We start from the raw sequence: 15,711 nt of genomic DNA, 5'->3' as shown, positions 1-15,711 counted from the left end.
CACAACTAGGAGGTGCGGAATTGAAGACGACCCAACTAGGAGGTGTCGACAGTGATACCGAGTTGTTGTAGTTGATCAAGAAGGTGAGGTGAGTGTAGGAGACTTTTGGCAACAGACGAGCCAGAAGGCGGAATCGGATCCGTTGCCTAGTCGTTCAGTTTGCTGGAGAATTAAAGATCGCTAACGGTGGTGAGGTGATTGCTTGTCTGGGTAACTGTTGTGAAGCAGGTTGATTGCGGCTATTTTTCGAGGCTAGGCAGTGTGGATCAGCAAGCCGAAGCACAACATTCCAACGAGTTCAGGTGGTCTTGGTTGTTGAAATTTAGACCAATCATAACCAAAGGGGAGAAGCAACTCTCGGGTCAGAAGTTGCTGTTGGTTTTTGTCATGACCCAAGAATCTATAGAGGGTAATATAGTAATAGGTTAATAATAGTTGTTAGAAGATATTTTAGATATTTTAGCAAGTGGTTATAAGCACATGGGAGCATGTGCTAGGCTGTTAGAAGGCAAATAGGCTTATAAAAGGTTGTTGTAATGGTTTGTTTCCTTATCCAAGAAATTAATGAATTGAATACTATTTTCTCTCTAATATTCCACTCCTTCTCTCTCGTTCTTCTTCCTCTTTCTTCTATTCTTCTATTTCTCCCTCTCTTTCTCTTAATATCTCTCCCTCCTATTGATTTCCCCCCTCCTTCAATCTGATTTTCTTTCCCATTTCCCCTTTTAACCTATACGAACCCTAGGTTCGTGACAGTTTTATCGGAAATTGCAGACAACAATTGATTTAACAAATCCGAACTCTTGCTACTTGGACTTCGAAGTATACGGTTTGTGAAAAATCAGCCATGGAAAGCAGTGCACGCATGAGGCAATTGGAGCCGCAATGGCAGCAGAAGAAGGCTGCAATTTCGGCTAGAAACAACAGGGAACAGGAGAAGGGGATCAGCTAAGTTGACAAGGAAACAAGAAGTGTAATACATGATACAAGCAAGGATTTCGACCATATATTACATGAGCAACTGCAAGAGTTTGCAATGATACTAACTAAGAAATATCATTATAGCTTTCCGGCTGAATTCTTCGAAGATTATCGTGGGAGTTTTAACAAAGAGGAATTCCTAAAAATGGAGCAGCAGAAGGAGAAGTGTAACATCAAAAATGATATTAAAGGTGAATGGCATTATCCAAAGGGAATCTATAATGAATAGATTGATAGGGCAGCAAAGGCAAAAGGAGAATTAAAGGAACACACCGATTTCTTTGGAAAAGAAGTTCTCGATGGTGATGTTTTTGGGATTCTGCAACAAGATCAGTCCAACTTTAAGGAAGAGGAAGAAGAGGTGGTGGAAGAAGAGAGTGAGGAAAATGAATTGGAGGATGACACTCAATCAATTTACAGCCTCTCAAGCACTCTTACTAGTGCTGAGATACTTGGCCATGTGTCAATCATTGAGAAATTTGCAGTAGCTCCTAATGCTAATGTTCACAAACAGACTTGGTATGAGTATTCAAGGCAAGTCTACAATCCTCCATTACTGTGTTTTGAGGATGTTGTTGATATTTCTACAATGAAGCGTGGCTGTGGGTTGAAAAGGAAGACAATAACTGCAACTAAGGATGAAGGTCTACCATTCTTACTTGTATTGGATGGTAAATAACTACTAATGGAGGTCATGGACATAGATAGTCTTTACGTTGGACTCCAAGTTTCAGCTACTAAGTATGTCTGTCCGGAATTTGCTGATCATGTCCATAGATTGGAGATCAAGCTTGATTAGGCAGCTATTGTAAAAGGTGGGTGTATTGGATTTGAACGCTATCAAGTTGCTCCCATTGAAGTTCTAGGCCGAATTACACTTGGGATTGATCTCGGACACTTAAGAACGAGGAAGAAGAAGAGGCCTAGAAGGAGAAAGAAAGAAAGAAAGATAAATCAGATAGAGAATGCTGGAATTGAATGAAACAATGGCTACTTGCTGCAAGGTCTTGGGGACAAGAACTCTCTCAAGGAGGGGGGAATTGTCATGACCCAAGGGCATTAAGGGGGTAATATAGTAATAGGCTTTTGATAATGGTTAGGAGATATTTTAGTAAGTGGTTAGGAGCACATGGGTGAGTTGGGATGCTGTTAGGAATCTAATATGCCTATATAAGGTTGTTGTAAACAGATGGGATGGTTTTTATGCTTGAATTGAATGAATTCTTAAATCTGATTTCCCTCTATGTCTCTCTCTATTCTTCTTCTTGTTTCTCTCTACTATTTCTCCCCCCTTTCCTCTTAATATCTCTCCCTCTTTCTACTGATTTCCCCTTTCCTTCAATTCTGATTTCTTCCCCAATTCCTCTTTTAACCTATCATGAACCCTAGGTTCGTGACAAAAACCTTGGCTCCATGTAATTCATTCAATAAATCTTCAATAATCGGTATAGGAAATTTGTTCTTGATGGTAAAGGAATTGAGTTAGCGATAATCAATGCTAAACCTTCAACTACCATCTTTCTTTTTTACTAGAAGCAAGGGTGAGGCATAGGGGCTAGTGTTTAGCCGAATGGTAGAGGAGTGTAACATTTTTCTAACCATTCATTCAATCTCCTCTTTTTGTTTTGGGGGATACCTATAAGATCGGAGATTGACTGGCTCAACATTGGGTTTCAAATTGATGGTGTGGTCTGTAGGTCTCGGGGGTGGTAGAGGCCTAGTTTGCTCAAACAAGTCCCCAAACTCATCTAAGAGTAAATTAAGAGAGTCTATTTTAGTTACCTCCCAAGGAGTATGAGTTGCATCCATGGAATTAAGCAAGAACGACTCCTTCTTCCAGTGTCTCCTTCCAATTCCCAAGCATGTATGGAGAAAAGTTGTGCCACTTGCGTCCATTTGTTCTTAAGCAGCTTATGCAGCTTCTTGCTTGTAATCATCTTATAGGTCCTTGTCTCCATATTACTTGTAAGAATCATTTTCTTTCCCCCCTTCTCGAATGTGACTTCCATCTTATTAAAATCAAAACAAATGGGACTGACCTCCCTCATCCAATCAACGCCTAAGACCATGTCACAATCTCCCAATTTGAGAAGGCGTAAGTCAATCTCAAATTCTTCCCCTTGCATCTGCCAACAAAAGCTCACACACGCTGATTTGCACAACACCTTTTGCCCATTGGCCACGGTGACCAATAAGGGATGGGTCCCTGTGTGGCTGCACTTCAGCTTCTTGGCCGTTCCCTCATCTAGGAAGCTATGGGTGCTTTCGTTATTAATGAGAATCATTAGACTATTTCCCCTTGCTTTTCCTTCCACCTTGATGATCTTATTGGTGGTCACTCCCCTTGGAGCAGGCAGGGAGATCTCCACCTTCTCATCTCCTTCTTCTTCCCCTTGATTGCCTTCCACCTCTTCCTCCTCGACATCTTCTTTAGTGCCATCCAATAGCAGCAACTGTCGTTTACATTGATGGCCGAGTGTATACTTATCTCCGCATCGGAAGCAAAGTTCGGCCAACCTCCTATGTTCTCTCAAATTTCCCGCGAATGATTGGGAAGGTGCTGGAAGAGCCAACCCCTTACTGCTTTGTCCCCATGTGCCTCCCTTCTTAGTCCCTCCACGGTTGTTTTGTTTTGGGGCACCATCTACCACCCCTTGTTCATCCCTTTCTGCTTCTTGGCCAATGCTTCCATCGTCATTTCCTGCGACCTGGCACACTCTGTGGCCTGTTGGACTGTCGTTGGTCGGAACATCTTAACGGTGGGACGAATCTCTTCGTTTAAGCCATTGATGAAGCTTGACACAAAGTACCCCTCGATGAGAGTGGGGTTTGAGATCAGCATGAGGGCCTTCAATTCCTCCACAACGTCTGTCATCCCTTTCTCCCCGAATCTTCCACACAAACCTTCCACGAATTCCTCCCTAACACCCCTCCAAGTTTGGTACCATGCATCGCTCATGTCATTCATGTAGGTTACTGCCAATGACACCCTCTGATGTTCAACCACATTGTAAAGGCTGAACATCCTCTTGCAGTGTAGCACCCACCACTTGGGATTATGGCCCTTGAATAGAGGGATCTCCATCTTAGGCATCAACGAACTGATCGGATTCGATTCGATTACAATGCCTTGTCTCCTTACCCCTACATTCTCCTCCATCACCAGCTGCTCTGTTGCCAAATTTGTTGATCCCTCTAATCTAAGATTTCCTCCTTGACCATTGAGAATTGGCTCAGATTGTTCCCAAGGAGGGAACTTAGGTGAGATTCTTACTTGAGTTTGATGCAAAAGCATCAGCATGAACTGATGCATTTGATCCCTGAAAGCTTGACTCTGCTCTCTCATTTGATCCTCCAATAGAGTGGCATGTGCTCTACTCTCGTGCCACACACTTACTGCCCCGTCGATCCTTTGTTCTACCGAATTCTCAAACATCTCCATGCGATTTTTCATTTGGGACGCCGTGGACGTCACTTGCTGAAGTTGCACCTGCATCTCGGACACTATGGATGTCACTTGGGAATTGCGCAGGAATTGAGGGTTCAAGTGAGAGAATTAGAAGAATGAAGTGAGAGAATTAAGAGAGAGAGAGAGAAATTTGGAGGGAAAATAGAATTAATACTTTTCCATTCATATCTCTGGTCGCGGGGTTTGGTTTATATGCCCGGCCTTGGGGCCACATTTGAATTACAATCACCATTTGAATTATTCCCTAACTACCTTTTGATCGTATTACAATAATACCATTCTCTAACTACATCCTACTTTTATTACAAGAATACCCTTCTCCTAATGCTCCCAACTTCGGAACCATGACACAATCAGTGGTTATTCATAGCAGTGCTAAAGCAGAATTTCGAGCCATAGATCAAGGAATTTGTGAGCTGATTTGGTTAGAGAGGCTAATGGAAGACTTGATGATACCTTTATCTCAACCAACAAAGGTATACAGTGATGGCAAATTAGCTATCAGCATTGTGAAAAATCCAATTCAGCATGATCGGATGAAGCATGTGAGAATAGATCGAAGTTTCATAAAGAGGGAGATTGAGGAAGGAGGGATTAGTTTGTCCTATATTCCCACCACTGATCAAGTAACTGATGTGTTCACAGAAACTGTGGCAAGACCAGGGTTTGAATCATTAATTGGCAAGCTGAGAATGACTTAATTGGCAAGCTGAAAAATATAACAGGTAAGCAGCAATGAACATCAAGAAGAAAATACATGTATTAGATTATTCCTAATAATAGTATATCCTTGGGTTGTGACAATAGCACGCGTTGAAGTTTAAATTAGATAGATAATTCTAAAGTTTAAAGTTTGATCTGTTTCCTAATTTTTACGAGATAATTCTCCCTAGTTTCTGGATAAATGACCTAAATTTTCTCCTACTTTATAGGAGAAAAAGTAGGATGTAACTTGTATATATGTACCACACGTATTCAATAGAAATTAATCAAGCTTTCAAGGTTTTTTAAGCTTGTTTCATTTATAATTAGGTGTTTATTGATATTCTTGTCCACTCACGTAAGGAACTTAATCAAAAACATATGCAGATCGAGACAAAGGCATTCAGTGAGTTTTTTACCCCCCTTGTATGTGAGAAGCATGGCCACTGCCTTTGCCAACTTTATGACCTCAAACATCATACTATATGACTCAAAAACATATGCAGATCGAGACAAAGGCATTCAGTGAGTTTTTTACCCCCCTTGTATGTGAGAAGCATGGCCACTGCCTTTGCCAACTTTATGACCTCAAACATCATACTATATGAGTTTAGGTCATTAATTGAACGCTAAACATGGCATTGGGATGCCCAGTGAGTTGGTCCTATGGCCAAATCACTTCACATGAAGTGAACCTCCTCTTTATCTACAAGCAAACAAATTCATTCCTCATCTTCTGAGGCTCTAGTTCCTCTATTATTGCCTCCTCCACCTAGCTCTTCCTCCCTCCTAGCTAGCTGATCTTTTTTCATTTAGTTGATCCTCTTATATATCTACAATACTCCCCATAGGTCTGCTTTAGTCATCTAACGCACCTCTCCCACCAACCATTCTGCTATAACTTACTCATGGGCTATTATTGATGTCAATGCTGTAACATGTCCTTGATTTTGTACTAATCAAAGCAAAAATCTTGTCTATGATTGTTACATGTCCGTTCTTGTTGTAAGTAGCCCCTGCATATACAGATAGGGTTGGACAAAATAAAAGATTGGACAAGAGTTCATTAATTGGCTCTTATTTTTCTGTTCAGATGTTAAATTATGCCTGTATTATTGGAGTTCTCCATCATTGATCTATGGATCTTTTCTACTTGTGTGTTTTGCAGAGTACAGAACTGTCTCTGGAGTTGCTGGACCACTGGTCATCCTTGAAAAAGTTAAGGTAGGTACTTTCTTTGCATCTCTCGTGGAACCCCCACCTGCTCTGTTAATCACATATCAATTTTAGTTTAGAATGAAACTTTACTAGCATTTCATGCTTGACTATTTCAGGGACCTAAGTATCAAGAGATTGTCAATATACGCTTGGGAGATGGAACGATGAGGCGTGGCCAAGTCCTAGAAGTAGATGGGGAGAAGGCTGTTGTTCAGGTGATGACTTCTTCATTTTTTTGTCTTGATCATCATCCAGTATTAAACATCATCTAGAGGGTTCATAATTTTATATGACTTTAAAGTTTGATTTTGATTCAGTGTGTTTAGTGTTTTCCACTTATTCACAAATTTATTTCCTTTAAATGAAGTTATTTTAAGACAGGTGCCATTATGTGCATTAATGTTCTATACATTACCCTCCCAATTTTTTTCTTACCATTCCGACTTTCCTTGACATTTGGAGTGCTTTTAAGTTAAATGTCAATCTAGTTTGAAGCTTTTCTCAGATTGCCATTTATTTGACGTTGCTGATATAATAAATAATTTAACTGGTTCAGGTCTTATTAAATGTGCCTGATGCCTCACTAAATTCAAACAGAAAACGATGCTGTCTACTTTCTAATTTAATGGATGGAGTTGCCTATTTGATGTGGTTTGTCTTCAAAAGAGGTGTTATTTGGGTTTACTATTGTGCTTATATCTTTACTTTTTTACTTGTGAAAGTCCTTCTGTCTGTAACTGGAACTGTGTTGCATAGTCCTCATGAGAACATCCTTCATGTTGGATGCTTGGTTGTATATATCATAAGATTGTGAAAATCAGTAAGAAAATAAGTATCCAAAACCAATTTCCAAAGTATCTGGTGAGACTTTTTACATCAGAAAATTTCTGCAAGAATATCAGGAAATTAACAGATGAGTAAATAGGTAAAAAAATGTTTGTAGAAAGAATAAAAAAATATTGGGAAAATGGCCAAGAATTTGGATTTAACTGGTTGTGTATCAGAAAATTATTGCATTAGTAAGACATTTAAATGCAAGTGTTATAAAAAAAATGACAGCACATTTATCTGGTTCCCCTTGTACTTGCACCTGTCTGCTAGGTTTCAGATTGCTGCAAAAGCTGACATTTTAAAACCTTGGTTGGATTCTCCATTACAAGAAACCATCAGTCTTATCATTGTAAATGCACTGGAAAAATGACTGCAATGTTTTTGTGTTGTTTGTTGACTTTGTTTTTGACCAGGTTTTTGAAGGAACATCTGGAATTGATAACAAATACACAACTGTGCAGTTTACAGGGGAGGTATGAAGTTTTTCATAATTGTGCTTCCTGATTTCCTTCTTGGATCTTCTTCATGCCACCACTAGATTGTAATGGACATTGTATATTTCAATTCCCTTTGGATCTTGGATTATCTTTGGGCGTTAGTACAAAGAGATGGAAAATGGTCATCTTTCTGGTAAAGAAGTAACCTAGAGGGGGGAAATAATTGCCATCTGTTAATAACTAAACCTTATTGGATTTGAGCAATTGTGTCATACACAAAGGGAAAATTACTTATGATGGTTTGAAAATAACCAACTAAATGTCATTGGCAGCTTCTGCATTTTGCTATTGGTCTAACTTTTATATCTTAGACTAAATGATATTAAAAAAACACCAATAACAAAATTTAGGCATTTCCATTCACCCTGGCATAAATTTTCTGTACTTCTCCACTCTCTGCTAATTGGTTTCTTTCTTTTCACTTTTTCATTTTTCTAAGAACTGCCATGACTTGTCTGATTGAGTTCAGGGACCTTAGTTCTTCAATTCCACAGTTTATGGTGCACTGACATTCCAAAATCTAGATATTCATTCTCCTTATGGACTATTTTTCGGATAAAACTGATGATGTACAACAATCTATGAAATTCAATGATGTTATCTTATGCCATGTACCGAATGAATTATCAGGTTCAGTTGAAGGCTCAACTCACCTTGCATTAAAATCAAATAAAGTAAAACTTTGGTTTAGCGGCCATTTAGTAATAGTAGAATTGGAATTTAGCAGCATGTAGGATCAATTTCTTGGGCGTTAGTTCATTCAGTTTTTTTTGGTTGATATCCTAAAGAATAACGACAGTTGTTTTTGTTTTCTCCTAGATATGGACTGTCTCTGTAATGTGAGTTCTCTCTTTTCAAAAAGTTCAGTTTGTGTTTGCAGGTCTTGAAAACTCCAGTTTCATTGGATATGCTTGGACGCATATTTAATGGTTCTGGTAAACCCATTGATAATGGGCCTCCTATCTTGCCTGAGGCTTATTTGGATATTTCTGGTAATTATCATAAGAAATCTGTCTTTTATGTATTAAAAGTAGTTTTTACATGTCTTTGTGTAATTTATTTGCACATATCATGCCATCTGCTTCTTGTCTCATATAGGGAGTTCTATCAACCCTAGTGAAAGAACATATCCTGAAGAGATGATACAGACAGGGATCTCGACAATTGATGTCATGAATTCAATTGCTAGAGGACAGAAAATCCCTCTCTTTTCTGCTGCTGGTCTTCCCCATAATGAAATAGCTGCTCAGATATGTCGTCAGGCCGGGCTAGTAAAGCGATTAGAGAAAACCAGTAACCTTCTTGAGGTATAAATGGCATATCAATATATTGTTTGTCTGGCAATGATTCTATAATGAAAATCTTCTATATCTGATAGCTGGAAAATTGCACTCCCTGCATGTTTTAAGGTTATTCTGTAGATTAAAACCAAAATTTTCCATGGTTGGCCTTTTTCCTATGAAATTTATTTGGGATCATGTACTTTATGTTGGAGCCGAAAGCAAAGTTTGTGAAGATGACTTGTTTGCCTTTATTTCATAAACATATGTGGAGTATAACAGATAAGTTTGATTCATGATGGTATACTAACTAAATCAAATCCACACCATACTCTATATATTTGAATTAAGGATGAATTTCCATACATATTTATTCAGCTATTTGATGGTCGGTTAAAATTAGATGTGAGAAATTGAGGTGCAATTGGTTTAACTAGATGCTTTTTATAATTTTTGCTTATCATTGCTCAAGTATTTCCTCTATCTTACTCCTTGGATTGGTCATTGATTTTATTTGTACTTTCTTTCCTTTTCATGTTTTCTTGAATGATTTACTTTGTAGCAGACGATTCTTACTTCCTGAATTAAATTTTACAGGATCGGGAAGAGGACAATTTTGCCATTGTGTTTGCAGCAATGGGAGTCAATATGGAGACTGCACAGTTCTTCAAACGTGATTTTGAGGAAAATGGATCGATGGAAAGGGTCACCCTTTTTCTAAACCTGGTAATTTTGTAAATTATGTTTCTCGCATTTGTATGCTCGAGTGAATTTCTTGTGTTATTGTACCGGATATATTGTAAAGACAGGGAAAAATGCCAGTACTTCTAATTTTTTATTATGATATCTGTTTGTTCAGGCAAATGATCCCACAATTGAACGTATTATTACTCCCCGAATTGCTTTGACCACTGCAGAATATTTGGCCTATGAGTGTGGCAAGCATGTCCTCGTCATATTAACAGATATGAGTTCCTATGCAGATGCCCTTCGTGAGGTAATGATGTGTTAGTGTACTTTTTACTGTATATGGCTCAACTTGAAAACATTTGCCAATACAATAAAATAAGTGCAAATTGTTATAGTTTACACCTGGATGACGTAAGTTTGAAATGGCCCTTGTTTCAATTATTACAAATTAGACATTCAACTTTTCAATTTGTTTCAAATGAGTTCATCTGTCTTAAACCGTTACAAAACTGCAGCAACACCATGTTGGTTTACTTAAAGATGATTGTCGAGCTAGAAAGTTGCCAAACCCCTAGTGAGATTAAGGCTTTGTTTTTTATTGTTGTCATTTCCATTTTGGTTTACTTAGGATCCCTTGCATATGGGATCAGCAACAACTGAAACTAATTAAAAGAGATAAGGTCCACTTCATTGCACTTGAAGACCATATATGGTATACATATGGCCATCAATTTCTGTTCTGTTTTTTAAGGGCTAATGTGTGGTATTCAGTTGTGAAGGGTTGGGCTGAGATTAGACATGCAAGCTGTCCTGGTCAAATGAGCCTGCCTGTGGGCCCACAATGTTGAATTTCTAAAAAAATATTATTTTTTGTTTAATAATACAATAAAATTGTTGTATTGAATTTTTTAGTTATTTTACCAGACAATCATATATAATATTCCATAATACTGTTTTTTGTATTGAATAATAGCTCAAATAATTTTTATTATCTCAAATATTGACAAATAGCAATTTATGAAGTACATGTAAACTTATAATTTACAAAATACGATGTAAAATTTCAAATAACATGCTAAAACAATATCTGTTAAATTATACCTCAACAAATTTATTTCATAAATACAAAATTTTAGGAAATATTATTTTATATAACAGGCTAGTGGGCCATGCCTGGTGGTCCCTCAGCCCAGCACAGCCTGCAGTGCCTGGTGGGGTTAACTATGGACAGCCAGGTCATTTTTGCATGTCTAGGTGGGATAAAATTTCGGGCCAATTTATTTGTGCAGGAAAGACTAAAAATGAGCACATACAGCCCAACCTGTCCCAGAAATATTATATACTTTACATATATCGTCTCACATACTCTTGAATCCTTGATCTCTTTTGAATATAAAAAATGCATGATACCAATCTATTTGCATAATATTTTTGTATGTAACATATATTTTGACTCAAATTAGTCGAAGAAAATATCTTACAGGTTGGCCATATCAGGCTCAGGCCTCAGTCAGAAGAGCTCCAGACTGATGCTTACTGGAGATGTGAAATTTAATTTCTCAATGAGTAATCTTATACATGATCTCTTATTGTGGGAAATTTATGTGCCTATTGACATTCCTTGAACTTAAGGATTAGGGGTTTAAAAAAAAATTGTGTTTCTAACTTCAAAATATACAAAATGTTTGCATTTTCCTATTTTCTTATTTGGATTCTTTGTCATTCTATTGAAGTACTTTCTAAATCTATTAATATGACACAAATTAATTGCCTGAACAGGTATCTGCTGCCCGAGAGGAAGTTCCAGGAAGGCGTGGATATCCTGGGTATATGTATACTGATCTGGCAACAATCTATGAGCGAGCTGGACGAATTGAAGGAAGAACAGGCTCCATCACACAGATTCCAATTCTAACAATGCCTAATGATGGTAATGCAGCATTTGCAGACCACATCAGATGTCTTGGATATTATTCTTTCTGTTGTAGCATTTAGTATGAACTTACTTTGATTATTAATCAGATATCACACATCCCACTCCTGATCTTACGGGTTATATTACTGAGGGGCAGATATATATTGACAGACAGCTGCATAATCGACAGGTAATGTGCTGAAATTTAGTTATTAAAGGTCATAAATTTTTCATTGCCTAGGGTGTAAATATCATGCATGCTGTGATCGATGTAAACCTTGAGTCTGTTGAAATGCACACATGCATTAGTGAATTGCAACTGCTGGAAAAGTTCACTTGTGGCCTAGGGTGTACATGTTCCATGTCTTGGTATAGCTTTGGTGATTTTCAAGTGAGCTTGGTGGCACTGGGTAGGGATTTGCGAAAGCAGTTCCATTGACAATCTATAAGAATTGAGCATGACCCTGAAATTGTTTTTTTCCAAAATATAAAGCATTACCAAAAGAAAATGAAATTTCCATATTGGTTGAGGGAACTAGTCTCATATTCTTATTAATCACCCTTATTAACCTTTTAGCAATGATAGTTTGAGACTATAGTTTATAAATTTGTGAACTAAAAGTTTTTTTCCTTAAAATTTGAACAGATATACCCACCAATCAATGTACTCCCCTCCTTGTCCCGTCTAATGAAGGTAAGTTGCATCTTTATTTACTTTGTTTTCTTGGAACTGCGATTGTTTCTAGTAGTAGTAAAATGATTGTTTTTAGTAGTAGTAAAATGTGAATAGGTGGACCCTCTTTGTTGTTGCATGTCAGGAATAACATACAGTCCTCTCATTGCTATCAAAATTACAGGATCTACCCAGTCAGATTTTGTTGGGGAATGGTGCTATCATAATTCTATTCTTTTATCCTTGTCTATTTTTGGAACTTGGGTTTGTGGCCGGTTGGGTTGTTGGGGTTTTTGGGTTGTCCTCCTAGGAGGTGAAGACAGGCTTGGTGATGTGAGCACATGGAAAGAGAGAAAATAATGTTTGAAGAGATTGAAAGGCTGTTCCATTGATTGTAGGGAATCATTCATGTTACCCTCTGTTTGTGGTTTAGAGAAGATTACTGTTTTTGCCTTTTTAGATATTTTTTGGATGACTTCTCCATGTCTATAGCCAGTTAACTTGTATTTCCGTTTTTACTGGTTCTGGCGTTCTGCTTCCTTAAGATGGTATTTTGGCTTAATACATTACCCCTATAAAAAAAAAAAATGTAGTAGAGGTATCATATAGGAGAGAGATTATGATGTTGCTACATGTTCAAAGCTTTTAGCCTTAGCCAACGTTACCACTGCCCCCAAGCCTATCTATAATATCATGATCAATTGGGCAATACAACTTACCACCAGCACCTCCCCACCTCGTGACTACAAACCACCTTTTACTCATTAATAGCAATCTTTTAAGTCATTTAAACAATTTTTAGACTTCATTGTAATCAACTTTGTGATGGAACAAAACCATATCAATTATTATCATTCATTGCTATCTCATGAAACTTTTGAGTTTTTCATACGAAAATGATGTTGGAGTGATTCCTTTGCTAGAGGGTTGCTTCAAGAAGGGCATTTGGCGTAAAAAAATTTCACATTGTTCTTTTGTATGAATTTTTATTGTTAATATGACTTTTAAAGTCAATTGACACTATGAATGTTATACCATTGACCCTAACTTGGTTGGGATAAGGTGCAGTTGATGACGATGATGATTGATGATTGATGCGTATTCTGTTAACAAATAGTAATTTATTGTGTCATACATAGTGTATCATTTTTGAAGTCTTGTAAATAAAGTATATTAAGTTAATTATGTGAAGAACACATTTCTACAAGGATAGGATCCTTTTTTTATGTTTTGTTCTTTTAAATTCTAGTCTCACTATATCTAAGTACACTTGATTGTTTCTCCCAAGGAAAATATTAAGAACATGGAAAGTAAAAACTTGTGCTCCTAAATTCATTGTTTTAGAATGTACTTAAACAGTACCTTCCGGAAACACAATATGTTTTCCAGAACTGCGTATAGCCAGAGAATTGGTCTTTCCTTGCAACATCTTATGGATAACTGCTAAATATGATTAATTTCATTTCTATTATCTTTCCCTTCCATAAATGCTTGTTTCTCTCTCTAAATACTTCTGGTAAATACTCTATCTACACTGTTCAATGTTATTTATCCGCAAACCTTATCTACAGAATTCGTTCATGCACTCATGAATGTTAAATGTATCATATTTTCTCTTCTTTTGCTCTTTCTACACATTTGGGGAAACAAATGAAGAAGCAAGCGATTGGTTTTTTGTGGTGCTTTGCTCACGACGGTGTTTACTTACAAGAAATCAAACACCAAGACAACCAATCACCCACCATTCATGCAAAGTCACTTTATAAAAAAAAATCACCTTTGACCATAACTACAGTGGCCACCCATCTGGCCACAAAGTTGTCATAGTTTGGACCGGCTTACAACAATGAATCTACAAAAAAATGGAAAATAATCCCAATACTAAGATGGAAGGTACCCACAACACAGAAGGCCATGGGAGTGGTAGAAAGGACAATGGATGATATTTATTTATTTTTTGGTTAAGCAAATTATATCAAGAGATCAAGGCCTGGAAGGGGTAAAAGCTGTACAAAAAGAGGGGATGACAACCTGTAAGTAAGGGAGACCTTATATCTACAGGCAGGGAGATAAGGTTAATCAAATTAAAGACTCTTATATGTGGGGTAGTGTCAATATGTCAACCTCTTGGGATGAATGATATTAGCAATTTTGAACATGGTAACTAACCTCATTGGTTGGGGACAAACCAAAAAGAGGCATATGTGATTGTCATTTCAGAAACTATGGAATTATTACTTTCTTGCAATGAAGTCCTGTTAAAAGGGTGGTTTCCATAACTTACTCTGTTATTCTTAGATTTATTTGCGTTGTTATTGCAGAGTGCCATTGGTGAGGGGATGACTCGGAGGGATCATGCTGATGTCTCCAATCAGGTATGTAGCTATAATTAGTATATAAAATCTACGTCATCCACTTAAGCCGTGTAATTTATCTTTTTCTTTCATCATAATCCTTGTAACCACCCTTTTTGCTTTCAGTTATATGCAAATTATGCCATTGGAAAGGACGTCCAGGCGATGAAAGCTGTGGTTGGAGAAGAAGCGCTCTCTTCTGAGGATCTGGTCTGTTAAACAAATTTAACATTTTGATGAATAAGATATAAATGATTCTTGTAAAAACTAACCCAATTCCTCATGAATGAATGAAACAGCTATATCTGGAGTTCCTAGACAAATTTGAGAGGAAATTCGTCGCTCAAGGGGCGTACGACACCCGCAACATCTTCCAGTCACTTGACCTGGCATGGACACTGCTTCGGATCTTCCCACGAGAGCTACTCCATCGTATACCAGCAAAGACCCTCGATCAGTACTACAGTCGGGATGCAGCTAATTAATAAGGGAACAAACCGATTGTGGTTCAGTTTCCTGTTCGGTTGCTTGGCAAATGAGTTATAGGAAATGATTTTCACCCCCACTTGGTTTGCAATTTTTTTTTTTTTTATCCGTCAGGTTTACATAATAATAAAGGTGGTCTTTGTCTTTGGGGAGTTCCCCCCACAAACTGAAGCGCGTGATCTAGTTAAAAGAAGAAATTGCGGAATTTGTTTTAGAGGACCGCTTTGATCTTGTAATTCAGCTGTAATATCTTCGTTCTTTCGGGTTATTTATTTAGTTGTGTTACCCAGATGCGAGATTGTTTGGTCTTTAGGAACCGAGAAGCCCTTCATTTTATAATCCTTGCCTTCGCTCTAAGGCTTTGTTCCATCTCCAGCATTGTTCACGCTGTGTTTGCTTCTTATTCTTGTTAGCTTGCAATATGGTTTTTTCTCATGTTTGGGATGATCCTTGAGAAGAAATTATACGTATCAGACCCACCTTAAAGTTTATTAAATGTTGTGATTGAAAGGTCACTAATTCGAATTGTGAGAATACACAAAATGAGAGCTGCTTTTAGGGGATGTGCTGTTACGATTTTAACTTTTCTCTATGGGATGTATTGTACGACTAAGA

At 37.6% G+C, this 15,711-nt stretch overlaps 1 protein-coding gene across 2 annotated transcripts in view; it reads left to right on the top strand.

Moving 5' to 3' along the window:
- The window catches only part of LOC127801103 (V-type proton ATPase subunit B2), a 30,077-nt gene extending 14,612 nt beyond the window's left edge, over window positions 1-15,465 (top strand). For both annotated transcript variants that reach the window (XM_052335959.1, XM_052335960.1), the window contains exons 3-15: window positions 6,321-6,376; window positions 6,487-6,585; window positions 7,615-7,674; window positions 8,579-8,690; window positions 8,797-9,005; window positions 9,576-9,704; window positions 9,838-9,975; window positions 11,448-11,598; window positions 11,691-11,773; window positions 12,230-12,277; window positions 14,578-14,631; window positions 14,737-14,820; window positions 14,910-15,465. In XM_052335959.1, the coding sequence (XP_052191919.1) occupies window positions 6,321-6,376; window positions 6,487-6,585; window positions 7,615-7,674; window positions 8,579-8,690; window positions 8,797-9,005; window positions 9,576-9,704; window positions 9,838-9,975; window positions 11,448-11,598; window positions 11,691-11,773; window positions 12,230-12,277; window positions 14,578-14,631; window positions 14,737-14,820; window positions 14,910-15,095 (1,409 nt within the window). In that variant the 3' untranslated portion in view covers window positions 15,096-15,465. The remainder of the gene's footprint in view (window positions 1-6,320; window positions 6,377-6,486; window positions 6,586-7,614; window positions 7,675-8,578; window positions 8,691-8,796; window positions 9,006-9,575; window positions 9,705-9,837; window positions 9,976-11,447; window positions 11,599-11,690; window positions 11,774-12,229; window positions 12,278-14,577; window positions 14,632-14,736; window positions 14,821-14,909) is intronic.
- The last annotated feature ends 246 nt before the right edge of the window (window positions 15,466-15,711 follow it).

The sequence above is a fragment of the Diospyros lotus genome, chromosome 5 (assembly GCF_014633365.1).
Source record: "Diospyros lotus cultivar Yz01 chromosome 5, ASM1463336v1, whole genome shotgun sequence".
In the NCBI taxonomy this organism is placed as follows: Eukaryota; Viridiplantae; Streptophyta; class Magnoliopsida; order Ericales; family Ebenaceae; genus Diospyros; species Diospyros lotus.
This window is presented reverse-complemented; position numbering and strand designations above follow the sequence as displayed.